General features: G+C 37.9%; 1 protein-coding gene and 1 pseudogene across 1 annotated transcript; both read right to left on the bottom strand.

Moving 5' to 3' along the window:
• Positions 1–1,631: 1,631 nt before the first annotated feature.
• LAMTOR3 (late endosomal/lysosomal adaptor, MAPK and MTOR activator 3) lies at positions 1,632–19,522 on the bottom strand. Its single transcript, XM_019415741.2, has 7 exons — positions 19,411–19,522; positions 19,047–19,092; positions 15,940–15,974; positions 9,677–9,735; positions 7,706–7,839; positions 5,306–5,369; positions 1,632–2,489 (listed from the first exon to the last, which is right to left on the bottom strand). Exons 2-7 carry the CDS (start codon positions 19,053–19,055, stop codon positions 2,416–2,418), a joined length of 375 nt encoding a protein of 124 aa, XP_019271286.1. The 5' UTR covers positions 19,056–19,092; positions 19,411–19,522; the 3' UTR covers positions 1,632–2,415.
• Positions 16,315–16,491, bottom strand: LOC128776847 (U2 spliceosomal RNA; annotated as a pseudogene).
• Positions 19,523–19,536: the final 14 nt, after the last annotated feature.

The raw sequence follows: 19,536 nt of genomic DNA, 5'->3' as shown, positions 1-19,536 counted from the left end.
TCTAGCTTGCAGATCATGGTACTTCTCGGCTTCTAGAATTATGAGAGGCAATTCCTCATAATAAGTCTTTTATATTTGTTTAAAAGTCATAATACATACTTATAATAAAAGGTATATATCCTACTGGTTCTGTTTCTCTGGAGAATCCTAATAAACTAGGCCAAAGGTTATGTGCATTTGGAAGTTTGACAGATTACCAAAAAGTCCTATAACCTAGTGGGTTGAGTGTTGGAATCTTGATTTCGCCTCAGGTCATGATCTCACAGTTCTGAGATCACCAAGCCCTGTGTCAGGCTCTGTGCTGAGCTTGGCACCTGCTTGGGATTCTTTCTCTCTCCCTCTTTGCCCCTCCCCTGGCTCATGCACTCTCAAATATTTTTTTTTAAATTGCCTGTCCTCCTTACTGAGTAATCCTTTTCCCACGGACTTATGTCAAATTCATAACGTTTTAAGTTCTCGTATGTACGTACTGAAGTCTGTTTCTGGGTTAGTTTGTTCCACTGATCTGTCTCAAGTACACCTAATTGAGTTTATACTACCTTTTAAAAAGTTTATTTAGTTTCACATTACCTTTTCAAACATTTCTTAGTGATTTTCACCTCACTTTTCTAGAACAATTTATCTACCTTCTTCAAACAAATTTTAATAGTAGTAGCAGTCATCGTGCAAAGCTTAGAAATAGCTCCATTTATTATTATAGTTTCCTTTCCTGGAATTTTTAGGTATATAATTATTATTACCTGAAATTAAAAGTTCTGGCTACCTCATTTATAATCGACCGTCTTCTTGTTTAAGCATCATTGCATTAGCAACAATCTCCTGGACACTATTAAACAATAGTCCAGATGATGGGAATTCTAGATTTTAATGGGTGCATCCAATGCTTTACTAGGTTTCCTTAACTATTTATAGCTTCCTGCAGGTAAAACTTACCCTCCTGCTTACTTCCACATAAATGCTGTTGCTCAAGTCCCATTTAAATGCCCCCGTTCTGGGTTTCTACAGCCTCCCGTATAGCTTCATGACAGCTCTTCTTGTACGTACCTGTTTGTATTTACTGAGCTTTTAAGTTCTTTAAAGGAAGGTACCACAATTTAGTTTCATACTTGTACAGAAAGAGGAACGGAGGGAGGGAGGGAGGAAGAAATAGGAGGGAAGGAGGGGGACAGGAAGAAGGAGCAAGCAGCCACGGTGTCTGGCTGACCATTCACTGCACAACCTGAGGGAGAGTATTCACACACTCCACGTGCAAGGCACCCCTGGAGCACAGAAATATGAATCGTATTCCTTAGAATGCTGCAGCGTGGCAGCTCTGGGAAACGGTGCACAATAACTGGTGCTCAATGCGTGTGAACTGAACTCTGTCAAAGAACCTACCTAGGAAGAAACTACCAACTCTGAATGATGGACTGCGTTCCTGAATATAAATGGCTTATTCCAGATCCAAGACACTTCTTTTGTAGAGATTACATTAGGCTCATGAATACAGTGTACTTTCCAATTGACATCATATGGTGCGGAAAACAGTCTCCAAACCGATGTCTATAAGAAACACTACTTATTCATGTAGTTGAAAGAGTGAATTCGGTGAACTATATTCTTAAAGAAACCTATTTAGTGCTCAAACTATATACTTTAAAAAATACTATTTTATTTATACTCATGTATGAAAAAAAGTGGCTGCACTACCATGTTTACATACACACCAATACTGGAAACAATTCAATAATGAATCACTTTTAAATTTTATAAAGAACACACAAACATTAAAACACTGACTGGTTATAGAAAGCAGAGTGGAGAAAAAAAAAATTAGCTATCATTTTCATTAAAGAGCAGCACCCTCTGAGAAGAATCAAATCAGTTAGTAATATTCATCTATATTGCAAAATAATATATACATAGAAAAGTTAGTGATTGTACGGATTTTATTACTTTTACTAAGCCATTTTATCTTCCTCACACTCAATGCAAAGAAATAAAACAATATAAAGAAAAATATGTCCTCATTATTATTCACAATAAAAAGGGTCTGCTTCATTCTGCAGGCCTGGGCATATTATACAATAGGGAGCACTTAATGGCTCCAGTGGATCAAAGTACCATTTTGATTCTGACCCAATGAATAGAATCTCATGCATATCTGGTGACTGGACTAACTCCATGGGAGCTGTGATGTACTGAACCATTTCTGTGCTATCCCCAGATCTCACTAAATTAAGACCCTACACAAGAAAAGATAACAATCAATCTGTCCATAAATTGTATCTCTAGGCTCTTTCTTTAGTGGAAGAAGGTGGGAAAGGGGCCCTTTCTTGAGTATATGGATATAAGTATTGTTGTGTCTAAAGATTGCTGGATTGATACTGTGTCTGTTATAATGAAAATCAGGTGAACATCAAAACCACTGCCAGATTAAGAAACTTCCACAACTTGTCTCAATTCTTCGAATAATGGAGCAAGTTCCTTTTCTAGGCTGACAATGAGTCCTAAAACAGAGATTAAAAAAATTAGAACATCAGAAAAATATTCCTGAAAGTCTTTGACTTAAATTTCCTGTCAAAATTTAGTTACTAAAAAGCACACAAGATCTAGTTTAATCCCCATAACTAAAGCAAGATATTGTAATTCTAAATGATCAAAACCCCGTATTAAGAAGTTTATTTTCATCATTAAAGTAAATAAACAAAAAATATTTTTATGTATAAGAAGATATAAAATGAATTATATATACTGTAACTTCGTTACAGTTTTGAAAGGAAAACTTTAATTTATACTTTACTATTTCAAAACCTGTACAGATTCAGAAATGATACAAGATTTTTACTTAAAAAGCTACACTTTTTTCCTGAACAAATTTTAATGGACTTTATCAAAATATATGTAACAGGCTGCTTCAACCGTAAGCAAAAAAATAATTAGAAATTTATTTTATAAATTCAGCAAATCTAAAGCATAAATGGGTAAGTCAAGTGAAAGAATGAATTTTAAAGATGAATGGTATAAGGAGAAAAAATACACTTCCATGTTTAAAATTTAGTGATGAATCTGGGAGACAAAGTAGTCTAGAAATTAGCGTATTTAGCTTCTCCTTAGTTTACCAGAGTGAAAAGCTATGTATCTTACACTGCTTGTTTTATGCTCAAAAATCTTCCTCTATTTTGCAGAATATTAAAAACATCTGAGATTCTAGGCTCAGTCAATTGAGCATCAGACTCTTGGTTTTGGCTCAGGTCATGATCCCAAAGTTGTGGGACAGAGCCCTGCACTGGCAGAGCCTGCTTGAGATTCTCTCCTCCTCTCTCTGTGCCCCTACCCCACGCTCTCTCTCTCTAAAATAATATTGACAAGAAAAAAAATAAAAATAAAAGCATCTGTGGGGTGCCTGGGTGGCTCAGTTGGTTGAGCATCCAACTTCAGCTCGGGTCATGATCTTGCAGTTCGTGCATTCGAGTCCCACGTCAGGCTCTGTATTGACAGCTCAGAACCTGGAGCCTGTTTCACATTGTCTCCCTCTCTCTCTGCTCGTCCCCTGCTCATGTACTCTCTCTCTCTCTCTCTCTCAAAAATAAGCAAACATTAAAAAATTAAAAAATAAAATAAAAGCATCTGGGATTCTCAAAAAATGTTCTAGGAACTAAAATATATTTCTGTACATTATCAAAATTTATAACTGATGACTTAGTACATGATGGTGATTTATCACAACTGAGGTTTAACATATTTAAAATATCGACACCACTACCATCCTATAAAATTTACAAAGTGTTTTCACATATAGCATTTTACACCTTCAAAACATTTAGAAATGGAAGAGACATTGTAGATCATCCAATCTTAACCCCTCACTTTAAGATGAGGAATGTAAAGACAGGTTTCAGTGACACAGCTGGAAATAGAACTTGCTCAAACAACTTGGAAATATAACAAATATTTATATTTGCTCAAATAACAGTTCTAAAAAGCAGTCAAATCTAAAGGAGACAATACTAAAAAAAAAAAAAAAAAATCCTACTTTACCCAAAAATGAGTTAATAAATTACAGAATACAATCATTATTTTATACATAAATGCCCAGTGAAGGCTACTGGATATAATGGGATCTTATGATCTACTATAAAATGTACAGCCTCCTAGTATTTGTTCTCTAATTCTACAACCCTCACAAAGAACACATATATGTTCATCCTAGTCACGCTCTTTAAATTCTCAATCATAATTAAATATGCTATGATTCCACTCATATGTGGAATTTAAGAAACAAAACAGATGAACATAGAGGAAAGGAAGGAAAAAAAAAGTAAGATAAAAACAGAGAGGGAGGCAAACCATGAGAGACTCTTAAATAAAGAGAACAAACTGAGGGTGGCTGGAGGGGTAAAGGGGGAGGGGATGGGGTAAATGGGTGACGGGCATGAAGGAGGGCACTTGTGGGGATGAGTACTGGGTGCTATATATAAGTGACGAATCACTAAATTCTACGTCTGAAATCATTATTACACTATATGTTAACTAACTTGTATTTAAATAAAATTAAAAAACATCTATGAATAATATTGGAATAGAAATAAAGAAAGCATATACTTACAAAAAAAAATTCTCAATCACATTAATCTTGCCCACTATTGTTCAAGATTTTACAAACTCTAATAGATTGGTCTACATGGAATTGAACTCATCTCTGACCATTTTATTATGTATTTTGTTTGGTTATCTTCACCATTCATTCTCTTTTTGTTTTAGGCTGTTTTAATGTGAACAAGATGTTGCATTCAAGAGGTGAAGATAACGTTTAATTTTCCTTTCTATCTTATAGAATTAGTTACCCATACAATTTCTCATCTGAACTAGAAAATAACCCCATAAGACAGTTAAAGCAGATATCAGCTCCATTATACAGCTAGAGTAAACAGAATCCAGAAAGGTTACTTTTCTGGAGATCAAGGAACAGACAGTGGAGCTGGGCCACGAATTCACGTTTTCTGATTCTAAATCTACTATTCTTATCATGTTAGACTGCTCAGATAAGGTGTTTTAAGAAATTAAAAGCTACATGGGGCGCCTGGGTGGCTTAGTCAGCTGAGCGTCCGACTTCGGCTCAGGTCATGATCTTGTGGTCCGTGAGTTCGAGCCCTGCATTGGGCTCTGTGCTGACAGTTCAGAGCCTGGAACCTGCTTCAGATTCTGTGCCTCCCTGTCTGCCCCTCCCCCACTCATGCTCTGTCTGTCAAAAATAAACATTAAAAAAGATTAAAAAAAAAAAAAAAGAAATTAAAAGCTATTATTAATTTAATTTAATACACACCTGTATTGGCATTGCTGCTGGCTATGAAACTCACCACCAAAGGTAAACGATTGAATTGAACCACCTAAAAAGAAAGTAAGCTCTAAATTAAGATGTTATTCAAGGGGCAGCTGGGGCTCAGTCAGTTAAGCGTCGGACTCATGGTTCGTGAGTTCAAGCCCTGCATCAGGCTCTCTGCTGTCAGCACAGAACCTGGAGCCTGCTTTGGATTCTGTGTCTCCCTCTCTCCCTCTGCCCCCCTCCCACTTGTGCTCTCTCGCTCTCAAAAATAATTAAACTTAAAAAAAAAAAAAAAGGATGCTACTCAAACGAGACATTTTAATCTTTCAAAAATTTTTATTTATTTATTAACATTTATCCATTTTTAAGAGACAGAGAGAGACAGAGTGTGAGCAGGGGAGGGACAGAGACAGAGAGGGAGACACAGAATCCGAAGCAGGCTCCAGGCTCCGAGCCATCAGCACAGAGCCCGATGCAGGGCTCAAACTCACGGACCGCGAGACCATGACCTGAGCTGAAGTCAATGGCTTAACTGACTGAGCCACCCAGTCACCCAGGAGTCCCTGATCTTTGTGATGGATTCAACTGAGGCATTTATTTAATGACAGTATAAATAAATATACACTTCATGACAGTATATATGCATATTTTATATGATTATTTTGTTTAACCTCATTTTTTAAATTACCTGACCAATTACTATTTCTTTTTTTTTATTTAATTTTTTAAATGTTTTTTTATTTTTGAGACAGAGAGAGACAGAGCATGAGCAGGGGAGGGGCAGAGAGAGAGGAGACACAGAATCCGAAACAGGCCCCAGGCTCTGAGCTGTCAGCACAGAGCCTGACGCGGGGCTTGAAGTCATGAACTGTGAGATCATGACCTGAGCTGAAGTCGACCGCTTAACCGACTGAGCCACCCAGGCGACCATCTTTCAAAAATTTTTAAATGACCAACGTGTAAGATACTATGTAACATCATGTAATATGAAAGAGCTGAAAACAAGTATTTCCGTAAAAGACTTCCGATTATCTCTGAGAGATATTAACATTACTTAGCCTAAGTATTTCAAGTGGGACTGTGTCATCCTCATCTGTCTTTAAACACCCAGCAGCATGTCAATTATTACATGGCAGGGGCTCCACAAATATCTGATAATTAAATGGCTAAATAAAGTCAGTATTTCTCATTTAAGTAGTTATACTATCAAGATTTTTCTGCTTCCTGTGTACCACTATTAATTTAAATTAATTTTTTTTTACATTTATTTATTTTTGAGAAACAGAGTGAGACAAAGTGTGAGCAGGGGAGGGGCAGAGAGAGAAGGAGACACAGAATCTGAAGCAGAGTCCAGGCTCTGAGCTGTCAGCCAGACGCGGGGCTCCAACCCACAAACTGTAAGATCATGACCTGAGCCGAAGTCGGACGTTCAACCGACTGAGCCCCCCAGGTGTCCCTAATTTAAACTAATTTAAATTAAGTTTAAATCGACTATTATTAAAAAAAAAACTTAGTTTCTGGGTGCCTGGGGTGCTCAGTCGGTTGGTTAAACATCTGACTTCAGCTCAGGCCCTGATCTCTTGGTTCGTGAGCTCAAGCCACGCTTTAGGAGCCCCGCTTCTCTCTCTCTCAGTGCCCCTCGTGGGATTCTCTCTGCCCCTCACTCACTTGAGCATGCGCGTGCGTGCGCTCTGTCTCTCTCTCTCAAGATAAGACAAAACAAAACACCAAAACCCCCCCTAAAATTAGCTTTAACCTAATCCTTATCGGTGAAATTAAAGGTCAAAAGGGTTGGTCGTCTTTTGCCTATTACACATTAAAATATGTTAACTTCTAAAATAAAAAATATCACTTGTGTAACATCAAGCAGCACATGAATCATACCCTGGGAAACTCTGCTCTAAAGGAGAAGCTACTAATTTACTCTAAAGAAGAAAACGCAGCCAGAGATCAAGAGGTATATAGCAACTAAATTCTTTCCTAATAACCTCACATATTATATATATATATTCCAAATCAAATGAAGGAATTAGCAGCAGTTAACAAATAACTTATCATGTGACCAAAAAAGGAAAACTTTTTATCTGTCACAATAACAAAAAAAGTATGTCATTTGAGAAATCATATTTGTTAAGCTAAGGGCACCATCTACTGGAGGTAACAGTGGCCTGACTTCCTTTTTTAGGATAATGTACTTTATTAATAAAACTTTTAATTACTTTTCCATATTAATTAATTCCTGATGTAAAATGTAAAGAAAACTACTACAATTCAACATAACCAATTTGAAGGCTAATGGCATCCATTTCAAAACTAAAATTTAGAGTAACATAAGCTATTTTATATAAAAGACATAATAATAGTTGAAAGCAGCAAGCCATTCAATAATTATGAACCTACCTGGTAGGTGTTATAGTAACAGATGATACTTTTATTTTTTGAAAGTCCAAGTTTGCTCCCTTGATCTGTTGCCAGGGCAAAAGTAGATAAGAAACCAGGTCTCAAAGCATGTTCTGGAGCATTATCATTGGCCACTGGAAATACAAATGATTTACATAAAAATTACGCAGTGGACAGGATACAGAGAAGTTCACTGCACTTTGTTTTTTTAAACATAAATCAGTAAAAATATCAAGCACAAGGGCTTTTATGCTTCACAATATTGAAAATCCTATCACTAATCGGGTCTTACAATTTAGGCGAGATAAATTTCTCAGTCAGAAATTGAGTGATCAATAGCTAAAGGCAGAAATGCTGATTCTCGCAAGTTTTTTTAAAGAATACTAAACGTCTATATTTTCTTAATTTCTACTCTAAAACACAGATCAGTGTGTTTATTAATAAACTGAATATTCTGGCTAACCAAGAGCCAAGCTAGAATAGTCCAAAAAATTTCAAAAAAATCTTTGCTTTCATAAAACCCATAGCAGTATCACTTATAGATATTGACAATTTTGCAGCTGGTCATCGGTTTCAAGTTTCTTTCATTCATTTAAAAGCCTGAATGAGGGGCGCCTGGGTGGCGCAGTCGGTTAAGCGTCCGACTTCAGCCAGGTCACGATCTCGCGGTCCGTGAGTTCGAGCCCCGCGTCAGGCTCTGGGCTGATGGCTCGGAGCCTGGAGCCTGTTTCCGATTCTGTGTCTCCCTCTCTCTCTGACCCTCCCCTGTTCATGCTCTGTCTCTCTCTGTCCCAAAAATAAATAAAAAAAATAAATAAATAAAAAAAAATAAAAAAAAATAAAAGCCTGAATGAAGTCAGTTGTACCAGTAAGTTCAGAGCTTAAGGCTTTAACAGAGATCCTAAGAAAGAACACGAGAGCTGGAAAATCCGAGATTATTTTGATTTCGTTTAAAGCTCTTGCTACAGAACTGAGTAAAGAAAAAGGCAGGTGCCTTATTTGCCCATGACCCCTATGTTTTATGGTGGGTTAGAAAGCACACTGACCCACACATCAGAAGATAATGGGTTCTATTATTATCTTCTCACTGACTCATGTGCAACTTTGCCCTTGACCATCTTTGTTTACAAAACAAAAGAACTAAAATTAGGTGATTTTTAAAATTTCTTTCTAAAGTCTAAAATTATCTGACATATATAATAACCTCGGATGGAAAATAAATTGCAAACAATATACAGAACATTATTTAATCTTTCTTTGGTAAGGCTATTATAGCATCCCTATGAACTATGACCATCCATCTGATAAGAAAGAAGTAGTAAAAATGGTCTTAATACATACTGACTCAGTGACATCATATATACTTTTTTAAAAAGCTGAAAAATAGGCAAAACATTTGCTGTTTTTTTTTTGTTGTTGTTGTTAACAAGCTCTTCCTTAGGTGAACAAGTCTTGTTAAAGTCTGGTTAAATAACATAATTGTGAAGGTAAAAGTTTAAACAATATTTTATTTCTAGTAAAAAGGCAAAAAATCCACAAAGAGTAAACAAAACAATCAATGTATGTTGATTCAAATGTATGAAGTTTATCCCCAAACCACTAGCAACACTGATTAAAAAGTGTTGGGGGTAGTGTGTACGTATAATATATCCCACTGCATATGTGCACAGTCTCAGCACTTACATTTACCAATGATTTACATTATACTACAAATGTCTTCAAGAAAAAACTGGGCTTGTGATAAACCCATGCTTAAACTCTGGATGGTAACACAATATATTCAACATGTAGTTAAGTCCTAAGCTCCAACCCAGCCTTCAACATTCAAAAGCAAACATTTCCGCCCCCCAACCAAGACCATCTCCTGAAAGTACTGCAATAGCTTTTCTATGCTTGCCTTCTGCACTACTGAGACATAAATACGTTTTTACTCGAAAGCAAATGTGACACTGGTGGGGTGCACAGTTTTACCTTTAATAACAGGCACTCCATCTCTATCTGACACAACGATAGCATGGAGCCCTTCAACACTAGAAACAAAAAAAAAGAAGTTAAAAGATTATGAAACATTTCATCTTCTCAAAACATGTACCTCAAAGTCATTATGGGGATTTTCATGTATATTTCTGAAAAACTATGTAAACTCCGTTATTGATCTCATAAGCACCTATGCATCTGAATAAGAGTACTGAATAATTTGAATGAAAGTATTACTGACATGTTTATAATCTTAAAACTTTATGTAATTTACTGATAAAGATCTAAAACAATGTAACTCTCCGTTATAATTATCCTTTCACTATTTATGAAGTATGACGGCGTTTATCAGGAGTAGTGGCTACAGCGACAAAAAGACAGATTTTTCTCTTTCTCTCCCTCCATATCAAGTGCCTAGTATTTGGGGCACTTGATATTTATGATACCATGATACAGAAATAGTCACTGCTTTCACAAAGCTTACAATCTAGGAGGGAGACTATCAATCAAATAATCTCATGCTAACAAACGTTAAACGACAATGGTATCAAGTGCCATTAAGATATCTGTGGGGTATGAGAGTCTATAAAAGGTGGGTTGATTAGGCAAGTGGGTCAGGGAAGGCTTCCCTGAGACAGGTGATTAAGCTGAGATGTTAAGGCACTAGTCGAGAGATGAGGGGCAGAAAGCTCATCATTCAGGCTGAAGGAACAGGATGGAAACAATGAAGATCACATAGAAATCTTTTCAGCTATGCCTACGTAAGAAACAGTGGAGAAATGGTCCAGACTATAACCATACAGTCCAGTCTAGGCTCTTCTACGTTTACTATTCGTGCTACTCGGGGACAGCTATGAAACCTCTGTGAGCCTCCATTAACAATATGAAAATGGGAATAACTGTACTTATTTGGCTATCATAAAATTTAATAAAACCATGCATGTAAAGTAGAAGCTAGTACATAGTTAACATGCAAAAATATTATTAATTAACATCAGAGTGTCATTTGTGCACACTGACCATTTATTACTGTAGTTTAAGTAACAAATCATTAGAGAATTCCTAGAGCACAAAACTAAAGTGTTAAAAATTAAAATGGGAAAACATTCTCCAACTTTTAGCCCTACACCTATCTTATAGTATCCGAAGACTGCTACTCAGAAATGTTCAGTGCTCCTACTATAATCCACATTATCCATTCCTTATTGTGTTAACCTTAATGTTTTAACTTAGAAATGAGAAATATTTGTATTAAGATACTGAAATTAAATTTTTTAATGTTTATTTTCGACAGAGAGTGAGAAAGAGAGAGCATAAGTGGGGGAGGGCAGACAGAGAGGGACACAGAATCTGAAGCAAGCTCCCGGCTCTGAGCTGTTCACGCGGAGCCTGACATAGGGCTTGAATTCACACACCGTGAGATCATGACCTGAGCTGAAGTTGGATGCTTAACCAACTGAGCCACCCAGGCGCCCCTGAAATTAAATTTTAAAGATCCCACTGGCAAAAACTTTTAAGTCAGAGAAGTGTTATTAAAATTTGAGAAAATGTTATAAATACCACCATTTATGAACCTCATGTTAAAAACAGGAATGATGGAAAAACTGTGTATAAACATTCACTGGTATTATTTTATTATCATTCAATCCTGAAATTACCTACGGATTAAAATGTGCTCTATGAAGTTAACGTATAAAACAAATTCTTCTTAGTTAAAAACTAAGTTACATAAAAATATATACCACAGATATTTGCACACACAGACACTAGTCTGTACATTTTTCAATAGCAACATCAGTTGAAATAGGAAAAGGTTGGAAACCTAACTGTCGTCAAGAAGGACAAGTTAAATAAATTATGACACACATACAATGGAATACTCTGCAGCCATTCAGAACAAAGAAACAGCTCTTTAAATGTACCGGGAAGGACTGAACTCAAAGGTACATCGTTAAATGAAAAAAGTTTTAAACAGTGTATACAGGAAGCAACAAATTATGTAATGACACGTGTATGTATATGTTTGCAATACACTGAACGTTTGTGTCACCCCCAAAATTCACATGTTGAAACTCTATTCCCAGTGTGATGGTATTTGGAGATGGGGCTTTTGGGAGGTAGTCAGGCCATGGAGCTGGAACTCTCATAAATGGGAAGAGTGCTCTTATTGAAGGCTAGAGAGCTAGCTTGTCCTTCTACCACATGAAGATATGGGAAGTCTGCAATCTGCAACTCAGGAAAGGGCGTTCACCAGAATCCAACCATGCTGGCACCTTAATCTTGGACTTCCAGGCTCCAGAACCGTGAGAAATAAATTTTGGTTATTTACAGGAAATCCAATCTATGTGGTATTTTGTTATAACAGCCTCAACTAAGACCTCTGTGTATGTGTAAATATGTATGTGCTTATATGTATGTTTGTTTGCAGGTGCATGAAGTATCTTTGAAGGTGATGGGTGGCTCTGAGAGGGTTAACTGTGTAGCTGGGGGGCAGGTATAGGAAACTTCTCACTATGTCCTCCAGTTAACTTTCGAATCTTGAACTTTATGAATATATTGTCTACTCAAAAAATAAGCAAATTAAAAGCATGTAAAGAGAACTACAAAACAATGTTTAGAAGTATCTGTGTCATCATAGGTAGTTTCTTTTTTTTTCTTAAATACTTATTTATTTTTGAGAGAGAGAGTGCAAGCGTGCATGAGTGGGGGAGAGCCAGAGGATCTACAGCAGAATTCTGCCCTGACAGCAGAGAGCCCTATGTGGAGCTGTGAGGTCATGACCTGAGCTAAAGTCCAAGGCTTAACTGACTGAGCCACCCAGGCACCCCCACCACAGGTGGTTTCTTTTCTCCTATTTTCAGGGTAATTAACTTACATGCCAACTAACGCAACAAAAGAGGAAGCAGAAATAAAACGACTTTCTTTTTAATGGATTTTAAATTCACAGAGATAATGCCCAACAGAGTAGAAAAATTTCTCACACACTTAAAATACTCAAAGAAATCAGGTTACAAATACAAAAGGTGTTTCCAATTGTACACATAGTGAACAAAGAATAACATGAATAGACTTTAGCAATAGTTGAAAATAAGTATGATGCATTAATAGGCACACTACACTTCTAAAAAAATTTTTTTTAACGTTTATTTATTATTGAGAGACAGAGAGAGTCAGAGCACAAGCAGGGGAGGGGCGGAGAGAGAGGGAGACACAGAATCCGAAGCAGGATCCAGGCTCTGAGCTGTCAGCACAGAGCCTGACACTGGGCTTGAAGTCACAAACCAGGAGATCATGACCTGAGCCAAAGTCGGATGCCTAACCGACTGAGCCACCCAGGTGGCCCAGGCACACTACACTTCTCGAAGGACTTGATTACGAAATATTCTGCACACATCTAAACCTTAAACTTAATCAAACATTTTTACTCCAAAAAAGGAAATGTTGCATTAGTAACCAAACATCATACTTTGTTTTATTCATATAATAATGAAACATTTGGTTATTTTAAAACACAAAAAAGTTGTGATTATCATAAAGCCTGAGCCTGCTTTGGGTCACAATTAGACTTTTAAAATATAAATTCAAGAACTATATTTAGGAGGGAATTTTAAAATGAATAAAAACATATTCCATTAAGTGCCTTGGTAAACTGGCTCTGGTCATTATGGGGGACAAAACAAAACACACGGTCCCAATCCTTTTTCTTTCACTATAGAAAGATTTTCATTAGACTTTTACAAATGCCCTTTATACAAATACCTACTATGCTTCTGCTCCTATATTGTGTTGCCAGCGTGATACTTCCCCCGGCCCCACAGGTCAACTTTAGCATGCTTTCAATATGCTGAACTTCCAACAAAGTAGATACAGATAAGAACAAAAGGCCATTATTTTGTACAGTTTCAGTATGGACACATTTTAGTTACCACAGGTGAATTAACTAACACTATCCCCCTGGGCCAAATTTCAGGGAGTATGGTCTATTAATTGAATAACTGCATAAGGTACAAACTTCACTAACTCTTCACACAAATCACTATGTGAATAACTTTGTAAATAACAGATGCACATTATGTCAGTAACCAGTCACATCACTTCTTTCAGAGTGTGCTGGTGATTGGTCACTGAACATCTGTTACTCAGTGTATGCAGAGACAGTAGAGCATGGAGTTTTGTGATCTCCCTGTGTCTTCTAAAAATAAAGCATGTGACATTAAAAAGAAAGGAAAAAAAAAAAGGGAGTGCCTGGGAGGCTCAATTGGTTAAGTGTCCAACTCTTGGTTTCGGCTCAGGTCATGATCTCATGGTTCGTGGGTTTGAGCCCCACATGGGGCTCTGTGCTGTGCTGACAGCCTGGAGCCTGCTTCAGATTCTGTGCCTCCCTCTCCTTCTGCCCCTGCCCTGCTCTATGCTGTCAGTATAGAGCCTGCTTGGGATTCTCTCCCTCTCTCTCTGCCCCTCCCCCGCTCTTTCTCTCCCTCAAAATAAACTAACTTAAAAAAAAAAAAAGAACTGAAATAGGGAACTGGCTAATAAAGATGAAATACAGCAAAGGGAGGAGAAGTGACAATGCTGGCGGTGAAATTCAAATAGAAAGTACACAGTTCTAGAAGTAACTGGCTGGAAGAATGCTGCCACTTTCATTCTTGTGCGCAAGATGTACAGCCAGAGGAACTTTGTGAAAGTGCACTTACTGACATAAATGAGGAAAGTGGTTGTGATGAAACCGATGAAACTATCCCGGAGGAAGTGACACTGGCAAAAAAACTTTGCATAGCATCGATAGTACAAAGGACAAAACTGTTGGCAGCTGATCCAAACTTAGAAAGGAGTGTGCCAATTTGGCAAGGTACAGAAAAGATGCCTGTTCCTTATCTTAAGGTTATACCTTTCATATATTTTAATGTTTATGCAAAGAAGTAAGCACTATTCAGTGGGGTGGAAGGCAGGGGAGCCTGTGTGGCTAAGTCAGTTAAGCTTGGCTTCAGCTCAGGTCATCATGGTCAGTTCGAGCCCCGCACCAGGCTCTCTACTGACTGCGTGGACCTGCTTGGGATTCTCTCTCTCCCTCTCGCTCTCTGCCCCTCCCTCACTTGTACTGTCTCTGTCTCTTTCAAAATAAATTAAAAAAAAAAACAAGACAAAACAAAACAAAAAAACAACACTGTCTCAGCTTGTATGGTCATTTTTATGGCCCTGCACTACCGTGCAAGGCAAGGACCGCCTGCTAATCATTATGTTGAGAACAGAAGCAGCACCTGTCTTTCTAGTTTGCAAGTACTGCAAGGAAGAGAGTAAAAATGAACTTAAGTACTGCATTAACATGAAATCGAAGGTAACAATTACTTAACACTTCAATAGTATTGTCTTCCTGAATATAGAAAAATATACATAAATCAAACCCACGAGATAATATCATTAATTTCTACTAATCTGTAATCACAGTAAAGGCACAATAGACAAATCACAACAAACAATTCAGCCAAAACTCCAAACAAGAGATTTTTTCCTTTTGTTTATCTACTGACAGAAATAATAAACTGGCATCTAAAACTTTTTAAATTCAAACATTTGGAGAATAAAAAAAGAAGTAACATAAGGATCTCACCACGTATTCTGCTACATTACACCTCAAAGGTTATTTAATTATTCTGGAATGTGAAAATGAGTGTCTTGAGTTATATTCCTCTCTCTTAGGTCCTTATGTATTATTTTACACCGAACTAAATGTGAACTTTAATTCAATTAAAGGGACAAAGTCCTTTGAATCACAGAAATATCTAAAAGGAAGTTTGCCGGTCTCAACAGAGAGCCTAATTGATAGTGGTACATCAAACGGACTGGGTGCAGGGAAAGGAAAGCCTTGTGACTTTTCCAAGTATGAAGTGCTGCCTACGTCTAGCATTTTCGAGCTACGCCGACTCAGCAAGTAGCTCTTAAAAGTAATACTACAGGAAACCCAAGCTCTCAGGGTTTTTTGCTCCTTAAAATTGCTCTAACTACTTCAAAGCACGATCCATGAAACAGCCCTCTGGCATTCACTAGCTAGTTAACCTCTGAAAGTCACATTAACTTCTCTAGGCCTCGTGGTATTTATCTGCAAATTCAAAGGACAGTTCTTGTGCTACCTAGCATTATTTGAAATGGTAAATAATAGCATAATAGGACCATACTATTAGTCTAAAAGAAACAAAACGCTACATAATCAATCATATATTATGCAAAATTTATTTAATATCAAATGAGTAATTTTTTACCTTGGTAACTTTTTATACAGGAATCGCTTCAGGTCCTGAAAGAGAATATAAAATTATCTTATAATAATGTGCCTTGTACCGTTTCTCTAGATACTAAGCTATCCACATTTCAGGTACTTTAAGTCATCATTCATAATCCTTCTTGCTTGTGGGTTTTTTTTTTCTTTCTGATTTTGACACTAGTTCTATGACTTGGAACAAGTTATCTAACCTTTTTGTCTAAGCCCCAGTTTCATTATTTGTTGAGGAGGGGTAATAATCATGAACCTATGTTGTAAGGCTGTTAAAATTTATTGAGAAGATACGTGTAAACTTATAAGCATATCTAGAAAAATACACATATAGTAAATACACATTAGCTGTTAAATTAGATCATACTTTTCATACAATTTTACATCCTGTTGCTATTGTCATGTTCACTTGGAAATATATTATGAACATCTTTCCATGTCCACAGATAAACTTTCTAACATCGCTTTAACAATCCTGGGTAAATTAAGCTAGTAAGAACAGATACTACACTTGATCTTAGCCAAAAGGTCAAGAAGCAGTAACAATCCTGGGTAAATTAACTTCTCTGGAACTCAGTTCCTTTTCATGAGTAAATATAAATAACAACACGTGTCAAGTGTTAAGCACGAAACATAACCAGGACTAAAGAAATAAAAGATGGGGTGCCTGAGTGACTCAGTCGGTTGAGTGTCCGACTTCCGCTCAGGTCATGATCTCACGGTTCACGGTTCAAGCCCCGGGTCGGGCTCTGTGCTGACACTCAGAGCCTGGAGCCTGCTTGAAATTCTGTGTCTCCCTCTCTCTCTGTCCCTCCCCCGCTCATGCTCTATCTCTCAAAAATAAAATAAACATTTAAAAAAAATAAAAAGAAATAAAAGACTGTTTTATTTCCTCTCATTATACCCTCTCACCTGGGGAAATTCACTGACAATCCAGGTATCAGTTATGAGGTCCTCATAAGTAAATCAGGTACCTGTTGTTTTGAAACTCTAATCCCTACTATTCTCTAAACCTGAATGTTCATTTCATGTTATCACCACCATCTTACCTCTGCTCTTATCTTAAACACACACACTAAAACTCCACTCAATGTTTCATGTGAAATCCAGATTTCCTCAATCTCATTTCCACTAACGGCACTACCAAACCCATTATTGAGGTTGAAACACAGAGTAGTATTTAACCCTAACCTCACCTTTGTCACTTCTAAATGATTTGTGAAGTCAAATGTTTTTAAAATGATCTCGGAGCGCCTGGGTGGCTCAGATGGTTAAGCGTCTGACTCCTGATTTTGGCTCAGGTCACGATCTTATGGTTCATGGATTCGAGTCCCGCTTCAGGCTCTGTGCTGACAGCGAGGAACCTGCTTGGGATTCTCTCTCTCTCCTTCTCTCTGCCCCTCCCCTGCTCACTCTCTGTCTCTCAAATAAATAATAAACTTAAATTTTTTTTTTTTTTTTTTTTAATGATCTCTTCCTCTCCTTTTCAACTGACATTACACTCTAGGTTTATTTTATTATTTATGACTTGCCTCCCAACTGGTATACTGGTCTCCCATTTCTATCCCACACAGTTCTACACAATGCCAATAACCATATTATTCTCCTTCTCTACTTGGGTTAGAGGTGCTTCCCAGATGATTCCCTGTGCAGCCAAGGTTGAGAACCAACGTCTGAATGGCTCTCCACTGTTTAACAAATTCTGTACAAATTCCTTTAACATTTGAGCCTCTCTACAATACAGTCCACACCTAATTTTACAGTCCTGCTTCCTACCACTCCCTTGAACATATCCTCAGTCCCAAAGTGGACTACTCACAGCTCCTCCACAAACATCTTTCTCTTTCCTATCTCTGAAACTTTGCTTACACTATTCACTCTAATGGTATTCTCTATCAATCTTACTTAAAAACAAAAACAAAAACAAAAACAAAAAAACCCTGCTTCTCATCATTTAGAGCTAATCTCTACCAAATACTTCAAATAAGCTTTCCTGATAAACACAAACGAGATGTAATCCCACTCTCCTTTGAAGTTTCACATAACAATGTATATACATTTATGATCACTTGCCTACTCTACTTTTTAAATTTTAAAAACCCTTAAGGAATTATACCTTAGTCATCTTCATTTCACCCACAGCCTTTTTCACAACCTTTGCAAGGCAACGCTCAACAGATATACAGTGATTTGAGTATGCCTGAAGAATAGGTCTCAAAAACACAATGGGAGACACCCAAAAATGGAGTGATAAAGGCACACAAAGTTCCTAAATACTGAAACACATAATCTTGCAACCTAAAAAGAAAAACCACATTCATAATAATGTTGAATGATCATTCAGTGTTATGTTTAAGAGCATAAACTCTGGAGTCAGACCGCCTGGGTTGGTATCTTGGCCCTACAACTTACCAGCTGTGTAACCTGGGGCAAGTTACTTTATCTTTCTATGTCTCAGCATCCTAATCTAGAACCCAAGGACAATAGTGCCTACTGCACAAAAGTTGTTGCAAGAATTAAATGAGTATATTATATTCAATGTTTAGAAGAATGTCCAGCATGTATGTAAGTAAAATAACAGGATGTAAATTACAGACATAAACATTAGTAGTATTAATTCCCTGTTGTTTCTAATAACTAGTACAATTAAGTTTCCTAAACTTAGAACTTGGGTTCTATTGCTGTGCCAAAGGGGTATCAGAAATCATCTCAAATTGCTCCAATGAATCTAGAAACATCATGACCACTTACTGGGGGGCGGGGGAGGGGGCGGAGATTCAAGGCAGCAAAACATCATTTAAAAATTCAAACGGTATTCAGAGCCTCTCAGGCCCGCAGGCCTAGGGAGTGGGAAGAATACAATTTCTTAAACTTCAGACACCTTAGTGTCTTCGATCCCCATGTGGACAGAAACTCAGGACACCCCCCCCCCGCAAATCTATTTATAGTAGTTACTCGTTCCAGAGTCTACAGAAAATACTTGGGCGGGGTGGGCTGTAAAAGGAAACATTTCTACTTGGGAAGCTTTACCTCTCCCCACCCAGTAGGCCTCCACCAAACTCCCCACCCTCCCCTTCCTCTTGTGTGGGAACTCACATCCGCCATGATGAACCCCTTTCTCCCGCAGGATCAATCTCCACTCCTGGAAGAGAAACTCCTGGTGATTCTCCCCTCAAGACTGCTTCCCACCTCCGACCTGATAAGCGGGGTCAGCTCCCATCAAAGCCAGGCAAGAACCCCCGGCTCCAGGACCCGCACCAGGCAAGCTGAGCTAAGTCGGGAGTTCCCAAATACCCAGGCGGCAGCCGGGATGCCCTGCCTGTCAGCCCACTCCACCCTCTACCCGCCAAGATCTAGGCCCAAAGGAATGGGGGAGAGGAGTCCTCTCCTTCCCTGGCGTCACACCGCCCGCGCCAGCTGCGGGCCCTAGCTGAATAACGAGCAGAGCGGCTCGACTTACCTGGTTTGCTGGGTTGCCGTGTTCTCTCAGCTGCAAATTCAGGGACAGCTTCAAAAACAGTCTCCTCCAAAAGCCGTCGTCACATGATTTGTGACCTCTTCCGTGCTCCAGGAAGCACTTCCTACG

Source organism: Panthera pardus, unplaced genomic scaffold (assembly GCF_024362965.1).
Source record: "Panthera pardus isolate Hobbes unplaced genomic scaffold, ASM2436296v1 HiC_scaffold_13, whole genome shotgun sequence".
NCBI classification, from domain to species: Eukaryota; Metazoa; Chordata; class Mammalia; order Carnivora; family Felidae; genus Panthera; species Panthera pardus.
The sequence above is the reverse complement of the archived record's forward strand: the minus strand, read 5'-3'. Positions and strand labels throughout refer to the sequence as shown.